Here is a 25,363-nt window from a genome sequence, read left to right as displayed (position 1 = left end):
TCATTTTATTAATTTATATATAAAATTTTACAAAATATGCAATAATTTCAAAAACAATAGTTTTTCATGATCTTTCAAGACAATGTGTAGTTATTATGTAAAAGTAATGGTATAACATTGAACAGAAATAACAGAGGAGCATTTCAAATTGATTACGATTCTAGCTGCACCATTTCAATCAAACTTATAAAAACTTATAAACATATAGGTTTAAAATTCTTTTTTATGTTCAAGAGTACCCATCTTCGACTTTTTCACATACTATTGCAATAAGGGGCGTTTTTCACAATATGATACAATTGAGCTTTGTGAGAAAAAAAATGAATACACATTTTAGACATCTACCTGTTCTTCTAACTGAATTAATTTTGGTTTTAAACCAAAACTGGGTCATTCTACAATTTTAATGGCAAGACTACATACCAATGCAGCTATATTTGCAGTACTGTACACATACATACAAACAGCAGAGAATGAAAACAAAAATTTAATACATATCTATAATTCTTGATATAAAACATATTCTAAATTTCAGCCTTCTAAGTTTTTGCATTTAATTATATTAAAGATGTAAGGAAAGACAAATAGACTTCCAAATTACATAAAAATCTATAACTTTGATGTAAAGATCATAGACCAAATTTTATCAATTTGTTACAATTTTGAGAAATCCTGTAGCAGACAAACCTAAATTTCCAAAAAGTCTATTTTCAAACTTAGGGAGTTCTTGAAGTATAGATTCATGAAAAATACGAGATCAAATTTTTTGACAATTACACATTTTCATCTTTTCATACTTATTGTATTGAAAAGTAATAAGTAAACAATATCGCCTAAAATCACAGTAAATATTAACAATAAAGCAAACAAAAGCAAAAATAAAACTAACAAAAAAAATCAAGTAGCAAAATGTTTTATTTTGACTATGATCAAACCAATTAAAGGAATTTTTTAAAAAAAAGCTGTACCTGAATTATGTGATCTAAGCAGAAGCTCACTTCTTGAGAACCAATCCACTTCTTGGAGCCAACAAATGTTTGTGGTTTATCCCCAATTTCTACCAAAGCCTATAAAATATTTGAATTAAACATTTATTTAACAAATAAGTTCATCATAAACTTGAATTTTAACTTTTATATAATTCTGAGTAATGAATAATTTATGAAAAGAAAGAAAGAAAGGAATTTTGCAAATCTGAATATCAACCTACAGAAACTTTAAATTTGACACTAATATTGCAAAAACCAACTGATCTGATGCAGTCAATGAGAACATTAAATATTTATAAAAACAAATTTTAAAATATATCTTAAACAGTAAATTTTAAAATATACCTTTCATCTAGGAAAGTACTATCAACATATAGTTAAAAAATTTATTACTTGCATGAAAAATGCTGATTTCTTCACAGATTGTCATTTGATACAGGAAGAACTAAATTTGTATAACACTGTTCTATTTTTATAAATGTATGATGATAACTTCCATGCCATTCCACTTTCTCAATCATGAGTGTTATTAATAAATAAAAGGCCAAAATATTGCAAAGTGAACTGACTGGGAGTAATTTCTATATTTTACCATTTTTTCCGGCTTAACATAACATACAGTTCTAAAATCATCTTTCAATTAATAATGATTTTTCACTTGGTCAATTGTCAGAAGATGTCATCTTTTATCAAGTTCACCACTAATATCCATTAATCTAAGGTATTACAGTATATTTAATATCATGACTGTCACATTTTATCGAAAATATCTTTTGGAACTTTTTAAAATTTTCTGGTATTGATTGTCTTTGGTTTGTTCCTTTTTCTAAACCCAGAAACCATTTCAGCAAAATGGCACTTATCATTAGAATTGGGATAAAATTATCCACGACAAGTAGATTCTTTCTCTAAATAATAACATTTTCTAGACCTGAAATAAAAGTGACATGCTTCATAAAAGGTAACAAAATCACATTATTGTTTTATTAATAAATGTGTCCCGAGTGTTGAGGATTGTCACTTCTAACTTAACAGTGCTTCTAAATAATGATAGTTTAATTAATTTAATTGTTTATCTAGTAAATTCTTTAAATCTGAATTATAATACCCATATTATTAGTATCAACTTATCATTAATGCTCATTTATATTAAGTGGATATAAGTAAATTTATTTTACAATTGATATAAGATTCAACCTATCTACATTGCTAACTTGACCACCCTTTAAATACTCTCCTCATCATTTTTCACATGGTAACTATAATACTTAATAACATCTTCAGGCCTGAAACCAAAGTGACATGCTTCATAAAAGGTGACAAAATTGCATTATTGTTTTATTGATATATGTGTTCCGAGTGTTGAGGACTGTTACTTTTCAAACTGTCACAACTGTCACTTCTTACTTAACAGTACTTTTAAATAATGATTGATTAATTAACTTAATTGATAAACAAGTAAATTCTTTAAATCTGAATTATAATACACATATTATTAATATCAATTTATTATTAATGCCCAGTTATATTAAGTGGATATAAGTAAATTTATCTTACAATTGATATAAGGTTAAACTTATATACATTGCTAACTTGACCACCCTTTAAACACCCTTTAGTCATTTTTCATATGGTAACTATAATACTCAAAGTTTCTTTCGATAGATTTTAACAAACAGAAACTTTAACATGGCTATTATTATTGTTAATAAATGCATCAAATGCAATTTCTTGTTTTAATTTTATGAAGTTGGTGAAGACCTCGCCACTTTTTAAAGAAGATTTCAATAAACATTATTTTGAATAAAACAAATATTAAAAAATGCATAACATCAGTAAATGTATTAATCTTATGGATATAAAGAAGAATGAAATGAATAAGTTTCTAAATAATTAATAAAAAGAATTTTAAAAAATTAAATTTTAAACATTTTAAAAAATAAAGTCGTCTTCAGATTTCATAATTGATGGTCTAAAAAATAATACTGAATAATTTTTAAAAATTAAAATATTTTATCTGAATTACTTCTTGAATTTCCGTATGAGTTGGCACACTTCGGTCGGTATACCCTTGGTATTTAAACCATGAAATGATTGTCTGCAAGGACCGATAGGCACATCCCCAACCATTATCATTAACATGATCTTGCATGTAATGATGGTAATTATATTTCCCATAAACAATGGCACATTTACCACCAACCACTGAAAAGAAAGAATTATCATAATTAAAACAAAGAAGTAATTACATAATAAGAAATATATGTGAATACTAATCAATCAAATTTATAAAGATTTTTTCTGATTTTTTTTTTTTTTTTGAAGTACATAATTTCAATACACATTCTCTGAAACTGGTATCATAAACCAAACGACTTCAAATCAACTCATACTGCAAAAAAATAGGAAGAAATTAAAAAAAAAATACACATTTTATTCCAAAGAAAATTGTGTTTTCTTTCAAAATGTCAGTTACAATCATAGCATACCCACTCTTTATTTCCATTACATCTCATAGTGGGAACAGTGGCATCACAAAGGTACATGGCACATGAGGATTGATATAATTTTTTTTCACCCCCAGCTATCACCATTGTCCTATCACCCTATATATAATGCCCATAGGGCATAGTTTTTTTTTTTTTTTTTTTTTTTTTTTTGCACTTTATTGTATTTAACTTTAAAAACTGGCATAAGCATACAAAACTTTTGCCTCCATTGCACCCTCTAAGACATGCACTCAGTGCATGTATACCCCCTTAAACTCCTCAATCATTACACCACTGAATGCAAAATTTATGACCAATAGATGATATTCTACAAAGTAACAGAATAAAAATAATTCATACTTTAATTTGCATACTAATTAGATACATATGATGCATTAGCTGTACTTTATGTTAACAAATAATGCACAAACATTTTTTTATATAAAATTAGAACTATTTTAAAAAATACTTTTCTATTATCATTTGTAAAAAACAATATGATGAATGAATTATTGAAAACTAATAATGCAACTGCACTGATATTTTATTACTCTGTGTCTAGCAAATATTCTCACATGATGGAAGAAAGCAGTCTGTACATAAAAGAAAAGAAAAAAGCTAGTAGTCAATTAACTATCATGGGAAAAAAAAGTAATTTAAATGTATTAAAAATTGTCTTTTTTACTACAAAAATATTATATTAGAATTCTCAAGCATTTATAGTTTGGATTTCAGTTTTAATCTAAGCCTTTTAATAATACTCAAATTTTGATTTTCTAACATCTCATAAAATTTCATAAGATATATTTCATGTCAATAAATTTCAAAAAGAAAGCAATTAAATATTGTTAAACGTTTTTTTTTTTTTTAAGTCTAAGCACATTGTCAGAATAGTAATCATATACCTTAAGCTTAATAATTTAACAAAATAAGATCTGGCTGATTAGCTTCACTTTGCCGTAGAGATAAGAATCTACTGGACTTATTGCGTATTCATAAACATTAAATTAACCAAGGTCAAATGTCTTCTGCTGGTGTTAAATTTAAAATGTGTAGTGCCTGTTCAGATGATATCTTAATTCTCTGAGCAGAATTTAAATTTATAAAAACAATTCTCAATTAACACCCAAAAGCTTTAAAAAAAGAAAAAATACCCTTTTTTTTTTAAAAAAAAAGGGGGGGGGGAACTAAACTTAACTGAGCTAAATGACACAGCTCATCACTGTTAGAATTTTGTGATAAAAACAGAATTTTCTAACAGAATATCAACAGAATTCACCAATACAGTGTACTAGTTAGAATAGAATAAGTCAATCACAATTGAAAGCAAATATAACACCAAAGTTTTAAAAATAAAAAGAATAGTTTACCTCCAGAGGAATTCAGACCTTCATGAGGATTGATCAAGTGGCCAGAAGGTGAAACTATTGAAAAATCACACGCATTCAACTTTCTCAGAAAAGGGCGATCAAGAGGTAATAGTAGTTTCTTGTGCAGTTCTTTTCGGTAGTTTTCTACAAACAATACAAACCAGAAGTAAAGTATCGGAATTATAAGTTTGGTTGAATAATTATTAAAATAAATTCCACACAAATCATAGCAAACTACAAAGTATATTTATAGCTGAATGAAACAAATGTAATATTAGAAGTTTCTGAAAGCATTATTATTAAATTTCCATTTCAATAGTTTTATATATTTTTAAAACTATATTACATATTATTTTTAAAAGAGTCTATTAATTTTTTTAAAGAATGCAATATTGCAATGCAAATTTTGATCAGCAATAATTAATCATACAACAAATAAATAGATACTTGTGTATTAACAACATTCCATTGGAAAACTTTTAGCATGAAAAGTTATTATCAAGTTTTAAGCTTAACTGCATATCACGAGCAAACATAATTAAATTTAACTAACATGACATATTTAGTGCTTTTTTTTCTGTGATTAATCACTGACATGCAATTAACACATGTATGCTGATAAATGAATATCAAATTAATAATAGTAAAGTCTGTTGAAACTAGAATTATTCATAAAAGTTCTATGTGAATTTTCTGTTTAAGAATATTTAAAAAACCTTTAAAATGCATAAAGGTTGATAATTTATAAAATGAAGAGTAAAAGGACACATAATATATGAATAAATACGCACTTTTAATGAAACAAATTTTTTTAATGCAGCTAATTGGAAATATAACTATTATAATTAAAATTTCTTTTTCATCATTATATATCATTTAACTTTTTCATCAGATTATAACAATTTTTTTTTAATGTAAATCATGAATGCTATTCATAATAAAAAATGTGAAAGGCTGGCATTACAGCAAGAGTACTATTATGTCCAGTCAAATAATTCTAAATCACAATCTCAAATATTTAAAATTATTCAAATATTTCAATGAAATTGAATTGTATTTATTAGAATTTTATATTAAGCTGTTATACGGAGTGTTAATATATTGCTCTGTAATTTTAATGGAGTTTTCTTAACATTTATAAATGAGTAATAAATGAAAATTTTTTCTTTAGTTCATTTGTCTGAAGAATCTTAACTTACCAAGCTCTTTATCTGTTTTATTCGATGGATAAATTAAGGTTACTGGAAATTCCCACATATCAGGATAAAAGTGATGAGGCACAGGCAACAAAGTTTCTAAAGACTGTATATAAAATATTATGTTATTTTTAAAAAAATTGCAAACAAGTATCTATTCTGATAAATAAAATATTAAAATATAAATAGTTTTCAAATTAAATTAGATACAATGCCTCCAATTCAGTATATGAAATGAAGAAATAAAAGTATATCATTAATTACTTAGTATTTTTAAATGGATACAAAAAAAAAAGAAAGATATAGCTTTAAATGCCAGTTTCTATTTATGCATTTTATATCATAATTGTAATTTTTTTAAAGTAATACATTATCTAAATTATTTTCAATTACAACAGAGCCTTATCATTCAAATGATTTCAATTCACTGAATAAAGTAATTAGAATAAAATCATTCTGCCATAAGCTTGACATTAAGTAAAGAGATTATGAAGCTTAATGGCATTTGACACAGGCAGAAATTCAAAACTCGAATGCTTTTATGGTTACTGTTAGATATTTTAATCTTACTAAGAAAATGTATTTTAAATTAGTTTTCTGTATAAATTTTATTATTCCGTCTTAAAATTTGTAAAATACAAATTACTGTTGAATGCTTTAAAAACTTAAATACATTTTAAAACAAATTTATATTTATTAGCTCTTACCTTTACATGTGTAAGCAAACACTGACTAATTTGAGATAACTGACGATCAACTGCACTTTGTAAAAGATTATAAATAGTATCAGTACATGTTGATTCAAAACCAACAACAATCACATCAAGTGGAACACTTAAAGAAATACAACGAAATTCACCTGAAATGAAATAAAATTCAATACATCAATTTTTGTCTTCAAATGAAATGAAAAAAAAATTTTTTTTAAAGGAAATATAATATTAAAGTTCATTATAATTCTGCTTGTAAAACTATAATTAAAAATTGGATTTTCTAATAAAAATATCCACCTGACTGAATATAAACAAATATACATTTTTATAACTTGTAATTTAAGTTTTCTCTCTCTCTATCTCTCTCTCTCTCTTGCCTTAATTGTGTTTCTTCTTCAATTTTATCTATACTTAAAATTAATGACTACAGTTATATTGCAACAAAACATTTTCAAATGGAAAAAAATATATATATATTTCTAATGAATCCACAATTGAACCTCCTCAGTTTGTTTCATCTTTTAAAATTTTTTGCAGACTTTGTAAATTTTAATACAGAAAAAAAATTCTGTCATTATCTTAAAATATGATAAATCAATTCAATTGTAAGTCAGTTCGACTACCAAATTCTTTTTTCAATAAATTTTCACAAATTTTGAAAAATATTTTTAATTACAACCATAATAGCTTGTATAGCAATAGATGCATTTAATAATTTCAATAGGACAAAATGTAATGTACTACATGGAAATGAATACAATCATTAAACATTAAAAATGGGCTGACTAGCAGGAATAATTCAATACATGGTGAGGGGGGGGGGGTAGGACATTCAAGGAACTGCTCTCAGCATAAAAAAATCTGAAGATACAATTTCCTAACAATTACAATAATTTCTCTTTTATACAACGAAAATAAAATTATATTATGAAACATGCATGCAAACAGCTAAAGAATTTTCTCAAGAAAAATTTAATGAAATTTAAAAAAGGCTTCACAAAATACAAAAAATATAGTAGATAACTGCTGTAAGAAAAGTATAAGGTACTTAATTCTCTCCCTCCTTTTGTTAAAAACATAGAATATTAAGTTAAAATTTTTTTAAGAAGATTTCAATTTTTACATTAAAACAATATGGCCAAAAAAAATGCTTAATAGATACTAAGTTTTTGACAATAATAAACATTCATTCTGAAAAGTTTAAGTAAGAAAACTGTAACTAAATAGCTTGCATGAATATAAATTTTAATAAAAGAGAATGCACAACATTCAAAACTATAATCAAAAATAAAATTTTCAGCTTGTCTTTATTCTCACCATCTCAAAAGGGCAAACAGACTGGAATTCTTTAAGTTAATGTTTTTTTATTCTTGTTTTCTGAACAGTAAAGATCAATATTCACATAATATTTAAGACATTTTTGGGATTTACTTTCTTTTTAAGGTAAAATATATATTTTCTAAAAAAAAGATAGGTTACTTAAAGGGCCATGCCACAATTTAATAATATACTACATTTGATATTTATTACACAGCAGAAGATTGGATTACAAAGGATTTAAGGAAAACATGATCATAATATAATATAGTTATTTTTATGAAGTGACCAATTTATTATATACATAATCAAACAACAAAAATAACTGCTTTATAAACCTCAAATATCATTTGTGATGTAAATTTCTAAAACAAGATTACAACAAGTGATTTTTGCTTTATATTCTTATGTTGTTTTTAATTAATATTAGATATAAAAAACTAATAAAATTATTGCTGCTTTAAATTTTGAGAAATTTTTTTCGCCAATACAATTTTTAGAACAAAAATACAATTTAGATAAAATTCAAATAAATTATTTTTCAAAAATGTATATATTACCGAATTTCAGTTATATTTATGTTACTGAAGTTTTGGAAGGTAAAGTTTTGCTTCCAAAAAAATTTTGCTTCCATTACGCCGTTCAAAGCTGCATTTCAGTCTTTGCAATAACTGTCTTAGACTATAAAAACCACATAAAGTGTCTGATGTTCATAAGGAAAAAATTCAATTCTTTTCTGACAAGGTATGAGGTATATAATGGTACATCCAATAAAGATAAGAACTATGCAATCAAAATAAGCCAGCTGTGAATGTAATGAGACTAAAATCTTACAACCTTGCTTTGAATGGTGGATAAGAATTAATTCTTATATTCTAACTAGCAGACCCGGCTACTCGTTGCTGTGGCTAAGATTTTTGTTATATTACATAGTAGCAAACTATTCAAGGGAAACAGTAGGAGAACACGGTCATGGGGACCACGATCCTTTTTTACACAGATGCCATTTGTAAAAAAACATGGGGACCTCCATGATTGATTTTCTACGACTGTTGATATTGAGCAAAAATCAATACAAAAAAAAAAAAAAATTAAATTTCTTTGTTTTTTGTATTCAAGTTTGTGACAAATGAGTACATTACAAAGTTGTTAGTAAAAAACATGTAACACTCAAACTTATAAATGAGGTAGGTAGGGCAGATAGTTTTAAATCTTTGACAATAATGTTTATTATTTTGAATTATAAATACTTTTAATTTCAATTTAATTTAGCACTAATCGGTGCACAATATTTTTGGTTAACCTGTCTTTAGCTAACACAAATAGATTTGACGGTTTTCCTACATGTGAACATGCAACATATAGTTGCCCATGAGAAAAACATGAATTTTCCAAATCTAAATCACAAATGGACATTGTTTGGCCTTGAGACTTATTTATAGACATGGCAAAAGCTAAACGAATTGGAAACAATAACCTTTTGAAGGGTATCGTAGATTCTGATGGTATCATCGGAATACGTGGCAACAGGACGACTTCTCCTTTAAAATGGTAGGTTCAAGTATATTTCCGGTGATCTTTTTGATGATCAACTGCGTACCGTTGCATAATCGTGGTGGATTCCAATTACGCAGGAGAATAATAGGTGAACCAATCTTTAATCGAAGATTATGTGGTGGCATTCCAGGTATATCTAGTGAATTTAAAAATTCAATTGGAAAATTTACACTATCATTTTCATCAACAACAGTATCTATTGATTTAAAAGACATCAGATCGCCTGGTAACAACTGTTGTATTTGGAAGTTAATTTCGTCAACATCAACATTTTTGGCTGCCAAAATAGCCCGATCACTGAGCCAGTTATGATTCAAGTAATTACTCTGTATATCCGGAAAAATACTCTGAATCAATTAATTTTTTCCCTGAAGAAAAGTGCAGAAATTGTCTGGCAGTTTAATGCATTGCGTATTTGGTTGCAGTTCTATTTTACCGTTCCCAATATCTAGTAATTGTTCAGAAAATATTTGTGCTGATGGATCATTTTGCAATTGCACGCGCATGTTTATGGCCAATCGAAGTGTTTCAACACTTCGCCATAAGAATGATTGTTTTAAACATGCATTTTAATTAAAGATTGTTGAACAATGAAGCACTAATAATTAAAAAGCAAGAAGAATTCCACTGTATTACTTTTACTATAATATGAATTCAATTTATACTTCAGTCTAAATAACATGTGGTCGGCTATGCTAATACCAAAAATTGAAAAAGTAAGAACAATTGAATTTCATTGTATTGCGTTTACTACGAAATAAATTTAACTTATACTTTAGCCTCAGCAACACATGGTGTTTATGCCATTAAATTGTAGCTTATGTGAAACATTGGTACTTTTAACACAGCGCCATTTGTTAGAATACTTACTCAATCCAGTCAACAGATATCGCCATCTGTTAGAATCGCTTGGAGCTAACAGATAATTGTGACTGTCAAATAATGAACAAATAATTTGTTCCTTCTTAATACCTTCCTTCTTAGTATAAACCCTTTATGATGTATAATAAATCCTCTAACTTCAGTGATACAGATTCTGGCTTCCTCAGCTTCAAGGAAAGATTTTTTTTTAAAAAAAAAGTTCTATATTCCACACATGAAGTTGCCATGAGATTTATTCCGTCATTGATACATTTGTCTGTTGCAATAATTCAAAATTCATTTACAGAATGAAATCAGTTTCAGAAACATTTATTAAATAATGATAAGCATTGTAGCTGAAGTGAATGATAGCTGAGTTGATGATAGCTGACATAACTTGATACGTACATGCAGTTTATTAGTAAAGAAATGAAAAACTGAAACGATTCTTGTATCCATTTTTTATTATCTTATCTTCAATAATTTATATAAAAAAAGATTAAATTTCATTTAGCATACAAATGAGTTAATATTTTTTTATTATCCGATTAGAGAAACTTATTATTGGCTCGTTCACTTACCTTTTTTACGATATCCTTAACAAAAGAAATAAAATCATTTAATTGAAAATTCAATGAAGGTAACAAATGTTATTACCATGCAACATTTTTCTTAGTAAACAGTCAGATAAAGAATCGGAATTCATTCAAAACGAAAAGGAATAATTATCTGTGTGCACCTCCAAGTATTTTTCCAAACTTCTTTATAATTAAAAAAAGCAGAATTTTAGTATGTTATATTAATCAGTGATCCGTTAAAACGTTTGTAATTAATCATTTTCAAATAAAATATCTTATTTCTGAGAATTGCCACCCTGCACAATACAAAATTCAAACATAAGATCGTGATACTTTATCCTTTGCAAAGTATCAAATTTATTGTATGCATTAAAAAATAATTGTGGAAAATGATATCTTATTCCTGAGAAACGTTTTCGGATAAGATCATAAATAATTCGAACATTCGGATTCGAAACGTAACGCAAATGCGCGAGTTTTTCTACGCCAGTTGGGGTAACACTATGCAGATTAGAAATTTTTAATTTCCTTCATTCGGTTTTATTTTAATTCAAAAGTACTTCAGAATGAATCTGAAAGATCGATTCATTAACAATGTTTAATTTTAAATGCATCAAACATTAAGAAAATAAACAGAATCGTTTCAAATAATCAGCCGAAAAATCTTAAGCCTAGCCTCATGACTGTTGGGGAAAAAAACTGAAGCCGTACTCATTTGGCGATGGGAAAAAATGAAAAGATTTTTTTGGCGGGAAAGTTAGTTTTTAATTAATAATTAAAATTCTAATTAAAAATTCAAAAAAAGGGTTATCCTATCTTTTAAGTTAGATCAAACTGCACACGGTGTGCAAATTTGATTAAAATTGGTTAAGTAGTTTAGGAGTCCATTGCGGACAAACAACGTGACACGTAATTTATATATATTAAGATGTATGTATGTATGTATGTATATATATTATATTATATATATATACTTCAACAAATATTCAAATATATGTATACTAAGTTTTAAAAAAAAAGAAAAGAAAAGCATTTTCCTTTAGCAAAATCAGTCTGTGACATAGCATAGTATTTGTATACTCTTCAGGCCAGCTCTGTTTATTTATATTGTTGTTAAATCTTTTGTTACTTTTTAAAATTTCAGCTAAATTTTCAAATTAAAAATTTTCTTTAATATACAAGTATCTAAATACAAAAACTTCAATTCTAAGATCATGGAGGAAATAAGATGATGAACAAAGCCTTTGCAAATAGATTTTAAAAGTCATATACAATCAAATATATGTAACTAGAAAAGAACACAAGTAATTAGAATATTATAAACTCAGTAATTTGTACTAATATCTTGAAAATTAATTTAAAAATAAATAGCATTTCGGGCAAAAATTGAAAATTAATTTTTTTGGTTGAATACAAAAAGGTGTAGATTTCATCCCTAATAGCACATGAGACTTCTACAGAAAATATATAATCACACATAACCCATTCTGAAATATTTTCATTTTGTTTAATGATACTGAAGGTGACCTTTTGCTTAAATAAAAAGTACATACAAATATAGAGATGACCTTTTCATGGCAACAGAAATATTTAATTTCAACATATAATAAATTCATGAGTAACAAGCTCTGTTTGAATACTTTTGAGAGAGATATGATTTCTTTAAACAGTCATTACTATTCAAATTTATATGCACTCACTACTCATATTTCTTCCTTCTACTTCTCCAAATTTGTATCTTATTTTTAATTTTGACTTATAACTTTTCTACAAAATTTTTTGAAAAAAAATAGTAAACAAAAATATAGTTATTCAAATAAGTAAAATCTAGTGAAAACTTTATTTTAAAATGGAATAAGTAATCAACTTTTGGATATTAGTAATTTGAATACAGTAAATTGTGACTAAATATGTAGTTTGTTAAGCAAAATTAAACTAACCTCATTAGATACAAATATATTTAAAATGCAATGATTAATTTGGAGAAAATAAAGTGCTCTTTTTTTTTTTTTTTTTTTTTGTGAAAAATATCTACGTTTTAAAATAGATATTTTGGAATTAATTTCCTATTAAAAAACAGCATATATTCAAATCTATGTTTAAACAAATGTGATGATCAATAAATTTTGTGAACTTACGCCTCTGGCAGTGGATAACTATTGAATGATTGAAATTGTTTTCAAGAGCAGCATTACCACTTGTTTGCAGTAAAATATCAAAATCCAAAGGACACTACAAAATATTTAACTCTATATTACTAAAACTATAGCTGGAACATTGTTATTTAATATAATCGATACTTCCAAATTATATATAACAATTATTAAAAATTTAATAACTCTATAAATATAACAGTACATTCTCTAACAAGAAAAACATCCATAAAAAAACAAATTATATTTAATGATTAGAGAATTAATAAAATACAATACAGAAAATAATACTCCACTTCCCTGTAATTTAGAAATTAATACAATCAAATGATAATGGTAGTATGTAAATAGAACAATTTTAATGGCAAATAGAGGGAAAATTTTAAATGCATAAAAGGTACATTGTGAAGAAATATTGCTTGTTTTTAAAATTAATAAAAATTACTCTTTTATAAATTATAATTGACAGTACTGAAAAAGTTACTGTATTTTTCTGATAATGGAAGAAGTCACAGTTTGAAAGAAATTCAAGAAAAATCTCAAAAATTTAAGGAATAGCAAATACAAATGTTTCAAATATAAAATTTATCAGATAAGATTTGATAATTGTCATTACACAAATAAAAAAGTAATAGTACATACATAATTCACTATACACACTACTCAATACAAAATGATTTAAAATTACAAAAAATAAAAATAATAATAATAAATAAATAAAGTTTAAAAAATGTTTAAGAAAAAGAATTGTTTTAATTACTAATCATCTGTCATATCAATTAGAAAGATTAGAAATTTTGAATCTATTATAATTTAAATACTAATTTCAAACTTTGGCAAAAGCTGTTTTTTAGAATTTTTACAAAAGCATACAAAATAAATAAATAAATGAAGTGAAATTTAGAAAATGCTTTGATAAAATTTCTATTTAACTGTAAGATTAGAAAGCAATAAATTATTCATTTTGTAACAATAATAAAATTTCTCTCTCGAGCCTTTGATGAAACTAATGGAAAAAAGGTAATAAACAATAAAGAATATTTTTTAAAGTAAATAAAATTTTAAATAAAGTTTAATAAAAAAATAACTTGGTTAAAAGAAACTGGAAAAATACGATGCAAAAAAGAATTGATTAAATAGCTAAAATTATAACCCATATTAATTCAAAATTTTAAAAAATCATTTTTAATTGCCCATTTATTTGAGTTAATCTTTTTAAAAATTCTTGTCATACAAGTATAAATTAAAAGAAACGTTCCTATTTGAAATCAATAAACTGATTAATAAAAATTAGATAATTTTTAATTAAAGATATACAATACTTTGAAATTTCTAAAATGAAAATATTCATATTGTTATTCTAAGTCTTGCAAGTTTCTAGAGTGAATTATCAAATTAATGAATATGATCATTTCACAAAATATAAACTGATATCTATATTCTGCATGTTCCAATAGCATCATGCATATAATTATGCATGATACTATTAATATTTCAAGTGGATGGGCATAAAAATAAATCAATTAAAAAATAACACCAAATATGATTTATATATTTATATAGATCTAATGCAATGTAACAAACTTGGAAAAAAGTTATATTATTTTTAATGTATATTAATTATAGATATAAGATTAAAATGCTTGAAAACAAATAAAATTCAGACTTTTATTTCCATACATTATTGTTATTTTTCAATCATTTTTATCCGCTTCCTAAAATTCAGTTACAATCCCACAGTAATACATTAAATACTTAACTAAAGGATTGTTAAATTAGTTCATATTCATTCAAAAATTGTATCTTAATACCTATGTTCATTGAACAAAATATTATAAATTATATTTTATTTAATAAATATCACAAAATCTGAGTAGCCTATAGTTAATACCACACCAAGGTCATTGACTTCAAGATAAAATGACTCATTTTCATTTTCAAATTTTCCAAATGCTCATTGAAAATGCAGGACTCTAGAGGGACAAATTAATGAAGTGCCAGATTATAATGAGATCACTGCATATAATTAAAATAATTTCATTATCCAGACATTATAGGTAGATACTAATTTTTTTTATTTTGCTAAAATAAAAATAGAATTAAGTTTTTAAGTTAAATCTAGAACATTTGGGCAGCTGCACAGCACAACTGATTAAAAAAAAAAAAAAAAAAGTGCCTGAAGCAGTAAAATGGAAAAGTCACTAAAACTTGATTACAGACAAACTGCATATTATAATAGTTTCACATTTGGTTCAATTTTATTTATTGAAGTAATGAAGCAAAACAGTAGTTAGTTATCAAAAAGTTTCCTTTTGCCAAAATATCAAACTCATTTATGAACAACAAAAGAAAAACTTAAAATTTTTTGTTTAAATTGATAAATTAAATGAATTCTTGTACTTCAATTAACAGAGGGAAAAAATAAACTGTGTGACTTGTTCAGCAAAAAGTAGTCAGATTAGTGTTTTACAGTTAATATTTATATGTATAATTATTAGTCAGTACATTATCTTCATTACTGATACACAATAAAGATAATACACTATTAATTAGCAACAGACCTTAAACAATTAGAAAGGCTATAGGTAGGAAATAAATAAATCATCTGAATATATTATCAGCACATTATAGTAGCATTTAATGAGAATTTAGGGAAAAAAATCATTATTTTACATGCATGCAAAATAATAATTAACAAACCAATCTAAAAGTAACATCATTGCAGAATTATTTTTTAGGTATCTTAAAATGACATTTTTTCTATGAACAGTACATACAAAAAAAAGGTTTTATAGAATACAATAAGACAAATGCTACACATATGAGAAATTTTAACTTTCCAGAAAAGGTGAAGATATTATTAAAAATGTGATTTCAAGAACCAGATACATTACAGAAAAAAATAAACACATCAACTTATAAATTAATCCAGAATAAGAATTCAAAAATTGCCTATCTTAAAAATAACTTACTGTGTATTAAATTATTACAAAATTAATTAATGCAATGTTATTACATTATTTTATATTTATATACATAGAATAAAAAGTTATATACCTTTTTCTTCAAATTCTTCTTAATTTTCAAATTTTCACTTGATTCATTCTCATTAACTAATTTTATCAATTCCTTCATCTTCATGGTTGATCCATCTTGTGAAGAGTGCACAATATAATTACAACCATGCAAAATGAAAGCAACCATCTGACTTTGAAAAACAGTTCTTAGTTTCTCTAGTGCAAGCTCCACATTTTCTTTCAAAGTATCTGAAAAATTAAATTATACTGATTTCAAAAACATGGCTCTTGCAAATGCAATTTTCACAAAATATTTTTCGCCATACAAAAGAGTTCAAAAGCAATAAAAACATAAAAAAATAGACAAAAACCACATTAAGATGCCATAATGTAATGTACATCACAGTATGTAACATAATGTAGGTGGTAATTTTCAATCCAAAATCAGCAGATAATAATCATTAGTACGAAAATATGAATCAACTTAAAAGTGTTTAAGAAATACATTTTAATTTCATGTTTTTTTACCATCACCTTTGCTCCAAAGCATGCATTTAATTTCTTAACAATTTTCTTTCCTTATGATTAGATCCTAACCTCCACAAACTTTCAGCGTAGCAAAGAATTGTTAAAAAATATTTGATAATATTGTCAACAAAAATTAATTTTTTCACTTGGATAGAAAATGGAAGACTTAAATTCATTTTTTTTTCCTGGAATCATCGAAAATCTCCTCATAAAAAAATATTCAAGGAAAAAAAATACTTCCATCTGTTATTTTTCCTTTCATTATATTTCATAATTCAAAAATCAATTTTGAATCATAAACATTTACAAATCTTTAATAGTTTACCAATATTGTCTTAGAACTTCATACAAAAATATAAATAGTAGCATTTCCTTTAAAAAAAACTGTCATAATATACAAACAAAATAAAAATATACCAATTTGTAATGCAACTTCTTGATATAACAATAAAAATATTATATAAAATAAGAATTTCACTTTTATACAAGCATGTATTGCATCACAAATAGCAAACCTTGCACATTTTTACTATACATATCTTTTCTAATAATAAAAGAGAATGAATGTATAATGATGTTCTACTGGCCAGATAATTTAATTTTGAATTATCAAATTTAAATTTTGGAGAAAGATAACTCGGAACAATTTTGCATCTCAGGCCACTGTTTCAAAATTGAAATTGGAATTTTAATTAAGAATAAAATAACATTTTTTCTATTTTTATATGATAATTTTCAAAAATGTTACTGCATTAAAATGAGTTGAACACAGTTTTCAAATTTAAAAAAATTATATTTTTAACTATAACAATTTATCTGTTGCATGATTTTTCTCCCAATTTTGAAATATTTTTAAAATATAGGCAAAATCTCATAATAAATACCCATGGGGACACCTTGATAACATATGCTAGATTAGTTTTTATCAGCTAGATGTTGAGTACTTGTTTGAAGAGAACTCTAGATGGTAGAAGTTTTGGCTGGATAACACTATAGAATGAGACTTTGAGTAAGCGCCTGTGAAACTTTTTAATCAAATGAGATTATTTCTCAGTCAAGATTGTAGGGTTAAAGGTGGATAACAATGACATGGTGGAAGAAAATAGCCAAAACTACTTAGCAGCTTTTGGAGCTTCATTTTGTCACAGCAAAAAGCTGCAGAGGAAATTTAATCAGAACAGGAGGAGATAATAGATTCAAAGAAAAACAACTTTCCAATGAAATAAGGGAGATGCTAAAAGCATGAGAAATTATTGTATCCTATGTTGAAAAGCATCACACCAATAAGGCAATAGCTACGCACAGTAAAAATTAATTTAATGATAATGCTATGATATGTCCATAGCATTATCATTAATTATTATTTAATGATAGTGCTATGTCCAATCTTTAAAAATAGTTAAAGACAAATGTTTTTTGATATTTTTTCTGATAAAAAAAAAGCATACATTACAAATTGTAATCATTAGTATTTTTTTTTAAATGGTACACACTGCCCTATTGTCCATGAATTCCTATGGGAAAAATTGCTTTACTTCACAAGTGTTTCCTATTATAAGTAAGATTCAGGAATCAATTATACTCATTATGCATGGCTCTACGGTATTTTTTTTTTTTTTACAGAATTTTTAAGAACATATTTCATTCTTACAAGGTATTTCAAACCACTATCACTATTTCTCTAAATATTCAAATGATTTATTATCTTTCATTCTTAAAAGTTAAGAAAGAAAGATTCTATTTACCATTTGACCAGTTTACATGGAGACTAAGAAAATGAAGTTACAGACAATGAAGCTGGTAAAGATCAGGTGCAATTAAATGATGGATTGCCTAGATAGCTTAATGATATTATAGGATTTGATTCTAATAAGAAGTTTCATGTGTATAATAAGCAGGGCAAGTATATAACTATTAAAATTAAAAAGCTCAAATATCTATAATAATTTGATTTTAAAAGTACTTTTTTGTGGGAATTGTGAACAAGGAAGTTGACTGAAATTAACAACATGTGTGTAGGTAGGACAATATGTAGCCAACATCTTCGACAAGTTCATGAACTATGAATTACTTAATGAATGGTACTCAGAGTGTTAAAAGTGGGAGAAGAAAAACAGGAATAAGAATGCAAACAAATTTTTGAATTAGATTAATTTAAAATTCTATGAATATTATATATTATAAATATTATTAAATATATACTATTACAAAACTGAGAAAAATTTATTAAGATGGATTTTAATATTTACATAAAAATAATCTGATATAATTGGTATATAACTTAATAATTTTATTCAAAATGTCTAAAAAGTTTTAATATAAATTTAGCATCTACTACATAATATTAAGTATCTTTCAACACTTCAGTTGCCTTATCAATTTGAAATGCATATATGTTTTATACTGACTGTGTGATATCTAGGTTCGCATATCTTGCATTTTATTTTCATCTTCATCCACTTTATTGCAGAGCATGAGTTATAATTGTATTTAATCAACTGTAGGATTAACTGGACAGACATTCTGAAGTAACTACTCTTAATCCTATAGAATAATTCACTACAGGTGTTTCCAAAGTAAATACAGAAATATGAAATTGAATTCCTTTTAATCTATAGGGTATATAATGATTCATCTAAGCCTTACATTTACATTTACACCTACAAAAATCTTAACAGACATTTCTAAAGTAAACACAGAGCCACAAGATTTAATTCACTAAAATCTGTAAGAAATATACGGATTCTTGCATTTCCATTTAAATATACAACAATGAAAAAAGTTACTTCTACACAGAATAATAATTTGTAATACAGAAAGTATTCTTAGCCTTACATTCACTTTCATATGAATGGGATAAACTTCTATAATTTCACATGACTGTACAAATATACATAAAGTTTATAAATTCTGTATGAAAACAAAAAAATAAATTATTACAAAATATGGCACATTATAAAAGGAATTTGCAATTTGAAAAAATATAAATCAAACATCATAAACTAAATTGTTAATTTTGTTAATCTTGATTTTATAAGAAAGTTTTTCAACGATAACTAAATAAATAAACAGAAAAAAAAATGCCTATAAACAGTTAGGCAAAATGACATTTAATTTGTCCAAAGATACAAAAATTTCTCTTTTTTCACATACTTATCTCTAATGTTACACTGATTGATCCTAGGGGTTGAAAAATCCCTTTTTAACTTCCAACAGATTGCAAATATCAAAAAAAAAAAAAAAATTTAGAACAACATTCTTCATTATGATGAGGCAAAATTTTTGTAATTTGAATTAATTTTCTCACTGCAAGAACTAAAGAGAAAGAAATAATTTTATCACTCAGTAATTTTATCCCTTTTGTGCTAAATGGCCCAGCTACAAATTTAGCAAACACTTTCATTTTCCCTACACCATATCCCTCTTATTGGCACATCACCACATTCATTTTCATATTAATCTCTTCATCTCTTACTTTAGGCATAATATGGGCAGAACATTTTAAACAAACAAATAAACACACACACACACAAACAAACAAATTAGAAAATTTATTTATGAATTTTCTCTTTGATGAAGTCATGAAGTTTCTGAATTGCTTAAATTGATAATTTATCTATTTTTCATATAGAATTCTAATTTTAAGTAATTATATTATATATTATATATATATATATTATAGCTAAGTTTATATATTTCTCATTTATATTTATTTGTTGATTTATCAAAATCCCAATTCATTTGCAATAATAAAGCACTTTGTTTATGCAATGCAAAGATTGCAAACTTTTGTTTATATACGGTTTTTCCCCATGCCAAAAAATTTACAATTATTTTTTTATTATTGCATTAAAAAAGAAATCTTTTCTAGAAAACAGGGATAAAATAGCTTCCCTTTCTAAATAAATGATACAGAAAGAGTAAAACATCTGGGAACATTCTATAATTGGAGGACGAATATTATCAATTCAGAGTTACTTCAACAGACTGGTTTGTCAGATAAGCATGTTACTATTGAATTCCAATATTTTCAAATACATGTGTTTTTTCTGTATTTTTATTTCTAGTTGTTTCAAAAACCTAAAATATCAGAAAATATAAAGAAATCCCAGGTCTAACATAAGTAAAATTGTCAAAAACATTGATGCTCCGCTCCAGTTTCTATACTGAAAACAATTGTCTATGATTGAAAAATAAAAATGAGGAAACAGAGAACAATAACTGAAATTTGACTTAACAGAAACTACATGCACAAAAAGATAAATAATTTTAAAATTACTTTTAAACGAACTTGGAAATGGAAAAATGGAATTCAATTTGAAATAATCAAAGTTGTATAGAAAAATTTCAAGTATACATACTTCATTTACACATTATTTTATATTGGTTCCTTATTTATCAGTATCCCCCATCATCATTTTATATTAGTCCTGTACAAATGGTGCTTTAATTATATGTATAACATTTAAATAAAAAATATCTTTGGTAAGAAAATGTGCAGAAAAACTGCTTAGATTTAAAAAAAAAAATGAGGCAATGAGAATCATTGCTACAGATATTCGTCTTATAAGGAATATAACTAAATAAAACTGCTTAGCCCTATTAGCGCCAGATATTTTACGATATTCTAAATACTGGCCAATATCGTGAGGATATTGTAACAATGTTTTTGAGCATTTTTATGTTTATAGGGATGAAATATAAAATGATTTTTACTAAAAACTTTTAAAAACTGAAAGAAATTGCAAGCTAGTTTAACACTTCTAAATAATTATATAGAAATGCAACAGAAATTTTCAGTTTACCTGGGTCTGAGGCTATTTCTAATATCAAAGGAACATGCCCTCGAGCTCTTACTAACACAGTAGGATTAGTATCAATATCTGATAAATCAAGATCAGTAAGAGTACCATAGTAAGAAGAATAAGATTTGGCAATAATGTTTACATCTCCATCTTCCTTCCATAGAAAAAGCACCACTGGATTCTCAAGATCCAGCTGTAAACAACAGACTAATTTAAGAACATTCTTATCTAAAAATGTTAGAAAATTCATTCTATCTTAGAACTATAATATTTATACTAAATGAATAGTGAAAATATACAATTATAATAGAGCACAAATAAAAATTTAACAGCTGAACACTCAATATGCTTATACAAATAAAGCTATTTGTTGCTTTAAAAAATTTATAGATCTCAAATATAAATTTAAAAAAAAAAACAATTTCCAAATACACAAAAAAATCTAATTTATATTAAGTATATATGATTGATCAAATGCAGTCTGAAAAATTTAGTCATAAATGAAAATATTTCAAGCAAAAAAAGGGTAGTAAATGAATTTTTATAAAAGCTTAGCAGATAAGCTCATTTAAAAAAAGTTTTTTTATTTATCTTTTCATTTTTATCAAGATCTGTTACAAAAAGACAAGTTTCGTAAATAGTTGTTTTACAACTACTGGAAATTTTTTTAAAATATTCCATCTTTCCTCATATTTTATAATTAGATACATTATTTAATCAAATCATAAGAGCAATGTTTTGTTTACTATTTGGTGATAACCCCTTGACAACCATCCACAGTAAGGTAAAAACCACCTTCCACAAAGTATTTAAAAATGAAAATAAGTCATATTTAATATTAGTATTTGAGTAGAATTAATATGCCATGCAGTTGATTGAAAATGTATAATTATTTTTAATTAAAATATTTTTTCATGCAATGTTTAAAAATTTCACAAAAACAAATATTTAAAGTACATTTTTGTAAAGCAGAAGAAAATAGTTTGATATAAATGTGTAAAAAAAAAAAAAAAATAGAAATATATAATTTAAAAAAAAAAAAAATTTAGCTTAAACAACTATTTAAAAATATTTTGTTAAAAAAAACTAAAATTATTCAATGTTATTTAAAAACTTACTTTCTGCATAATAAAAAAAAATGATAATTACTCAATCTGTTTATTTTTATTTACTCCTTTTGGTATTTTCCGCCAAATTAAGAAAAGGTATAAAGTTAAATTTAGGGAAACCTGCATCGCATTTTAGAAAAATATATACAGTAATTTTAATTCTTAATTAAAATGGGTAAATTAGGTTATCATATTTTTATTTGTATTCTTATTTCTCAAGTATATGAACCAATCCAATCCACAAGTTTAATAACAAATATGAGATCTTTTTTCCATGCTATTTGTGCAAACAAAGAAAATTATAGAAAAAAATGATGCAATTAAAAGTTATAGAAATGTTCATTATGGCTTGACCTGCACTGTAAAAGCTAATATGGAAATAATCAGTTAACTTCATTCTTCAATATTTTATGAATAGGATCAATTCAAAGGTGCAACATATGATTAGAATGTTTATTATTAAATTTAAAATGTAATACGATGCCATTTAGGATGTACTTCAAAAAAATTTTTTTTTTTCATATTTTAAAAAAATAATAAATTCTCCGATTTTTTTAAAAATTCAGATTTTAAATTTGGAGCAAGAATTAAACAATTAAAATTGGACAGAAGACTATTTAATTATTGAAAATTAGTTTTTGTAAAGGGAGAAGTGCATTTCTATACAGTGTAGGCATCTACATAATTATAAAAAGGATCACAATATTTAAAGTTTAACTAATAAATGAGCATTTTAATTCAAAACAGGAATCAAGCAGTATGTGACATAAAGCTTCAAATTTTCATAAATATTTACTCACTTTAAGAGAACCATATTTCTGCTCACAAATGGCCAGAAGTTCATTTTGACCTAATCTTTCTTGCACTTGACAAAAAAAGCCTATTACCTCCAGACCAAGCAATACATGCTCGATGGATGCAGTAATACCCATGCAAAAAGTCTCTTCTTCTGTTTCCCAGCCCACAACATATCCAAGAGATTCATTTGCAAATGGAAGGTTCTGATAACATGAAAAGTACATCAATCATGCAAGTTCAATATACATGGAATGTGTTTCTGTACACAACAATAAAATTGAATACTAATGAATAGCCCCAACTACATCCTTTAAAAGTCTTTATACACAAAAATGCAAAATATAATTCCCCGTTCATATATTGTTAGATTAAAACTTTCTAAATGAAACACAGTCATAGAATTTCCAAAATTATATTAAATCTTCATGAAAAATGTATCTTTTCTTTTAAATATAAAGAGTGTATTACAGTTGAGAAAGTTACTTTTCTCAAGATAAAATTATTCAACTTATAAAGATAGTAACAAATTAACATTTATACAAAACAATTGTAATAAATATTTTTTTTTAATATCAAAGCATAGGTCCTAAAAATTTTATAACTACATTAAGTCAAAAAAAATTCATATTTATATTAAAAATATATCATAAAACAAATATAGTATAATATTCAAGAAAATCAATATATAATCAAAGGAACTCTCTCCTCATAGTCCTGTAATTAAAAATTACCAGAAAATATTGCCAATTATAAAAATAAACAAAAATTAAATTTTACTTCATTTTCACCCAATCTAAATTTTTAACTGTGTTATTGGTAAAAACTGATTTCTAACAATTATAAGAATAGTTCTAAATAAGAAATTATTTGCCTTAAGAAACGAAAAAAAATGAAAATAAGCTGCTGTATTTGAATAATTATAATAAATTCATTTCTGAATTACAAAGAATAATTTCAAATGTTAGACCTTAATATGGAAATTTTAAAAAAACAGTAACATTAACTTATTAAACTTAATAAAAGAAAACCAAATGAATACATTAAACTCATTCATACTATGTACATATCATATAAATATGCATATTTAAAAAGACATTAAAAGCATACAAAGTCGTCTTATTTAATTAAGCAATATTGAAATTAAATTACTTCTATAATCTTAACATAAAATTCTTAATTGCAAATATTTATTGGATTCAGTTTTTTAAAATCAAGAAACTTTGGATATAAAAAAAAAAAATGTCTGTTGAAGTGAAATGACTTTTAAATTTTCATTACTACATTTAAAATAAATTTCAGCATCCGTAAATGAATAATCTGTTGGGTTGTTGTTTTTTTGTTTTGGTATTATATGCAATCCGTTTCCTTCAGTTGAAAAATGAAAAATATAGAATAAAATTTTGAAACAATACTTTATATGACAATATGTCATTTTAAAGATTTGAAAAGAAAAAAATTTGATTTCAATTTGTCAGTCTAAAAAAAAATAACTTAAATAAAAAAAATAATACCAAATTATTAGTATCATTATTCGATCACTTTACATTATTTAATTTGAAGTATTAAGTCATTAAACACAAAGTAATAAAGAACTAAGAGCAAATAGCTTCTATAATCATAGTTTCGGTATGATCATCAACACCGAAAGTATCCAAATAGTATAAATCTATCGAAATCTTCTGCTTAGATTAATGTAATGAATAATTAATATAAAAGCGCTTTGCTACTTTCGAAATATTTTCCCCTTACCTTTTTTATTTTATATGATAAAAGTATTTTCCTCTGGCACTCCATGTGCGAGCAGAAATTGATCACGACGTAAACAGCTTTTTAAACAAAATCGATATTGCCACATGCAACTAAAATCATTGCCAAAAAATTAA

At 25.3% G+C, this 25,363-nt stretch overlaps 1 protein-coding gene across 1 annotated transcript in view; it reads right to left on the bottom strand.

Moving 5' to 3' along the window:
- Positions 1-25,346, bottom strand: part of LOC129980863 (ufm1-specific protease 2-like) — a 34,547-nt gene extending 9,201 nt beyond the window's left edge. Inside the window, exons 1-10 of the mRNA XM_056091302.1 lie at positions 25,230-25,346; positions 23,483-23,683; positions 21,574-21,766; positions 16,281-16,489; positions 13,209-13,302; positions 6,752-6,903; positions 6,048-6,150; positions 4,849-4,992; positions 3,016-3,194; positions 969-1,067 (exon numbers count right to left, since the gene is read on the bottom strand). Of these exons, the coding sequence (XP_055947277.1) occupies positions 969-1,067; positions 3,016-3,194; positions 4,849-4,992; positions 6,048-6,150; positions 6,752-6,903; positions 13,209-13,302; positions 16,281-16,489; positions 21,574-21,766; positions 23,483-23,683; positions 25,230-25,274 (1,419 nt within the window). The 5' untranslated portion in view covers positions 25,275-25,346. The remainder of the gene's footprint in view (positions 1-968; positions 1,068-3,015; positions 3,195-4,848; positions 4,993-6,047; positions 6,151-6,751; positions 6,904-13,208; positions 13,303-16,280; positions 16,490-21,573; positions 21,767-23,482; positions 23,684-25,229) is intronic.
- Between the last annotated feature and the right edge of the window lie 17 nt (positions 25,347-25,363).

The sequence above is a fragment of the Argiope bruennichi genome, chromosome 8, assembly GCF_947563725.1.
Source record: "Argiope bruennichi chromosome 8, qqArgBrue1.1, whole genome shotgun sequence".
In the NCBI taxonomy this organism is placed as follows: Eukaryota; Metazoa; Arthropoda; class Arachnida; order Araneae; family Araneidae; genus Argiope; species Argiope bruennichi.
Note: the sequence above shows the minus strand (reverse complement) of the source record. Positions and strands in the feature narration are given on the sequence as shown.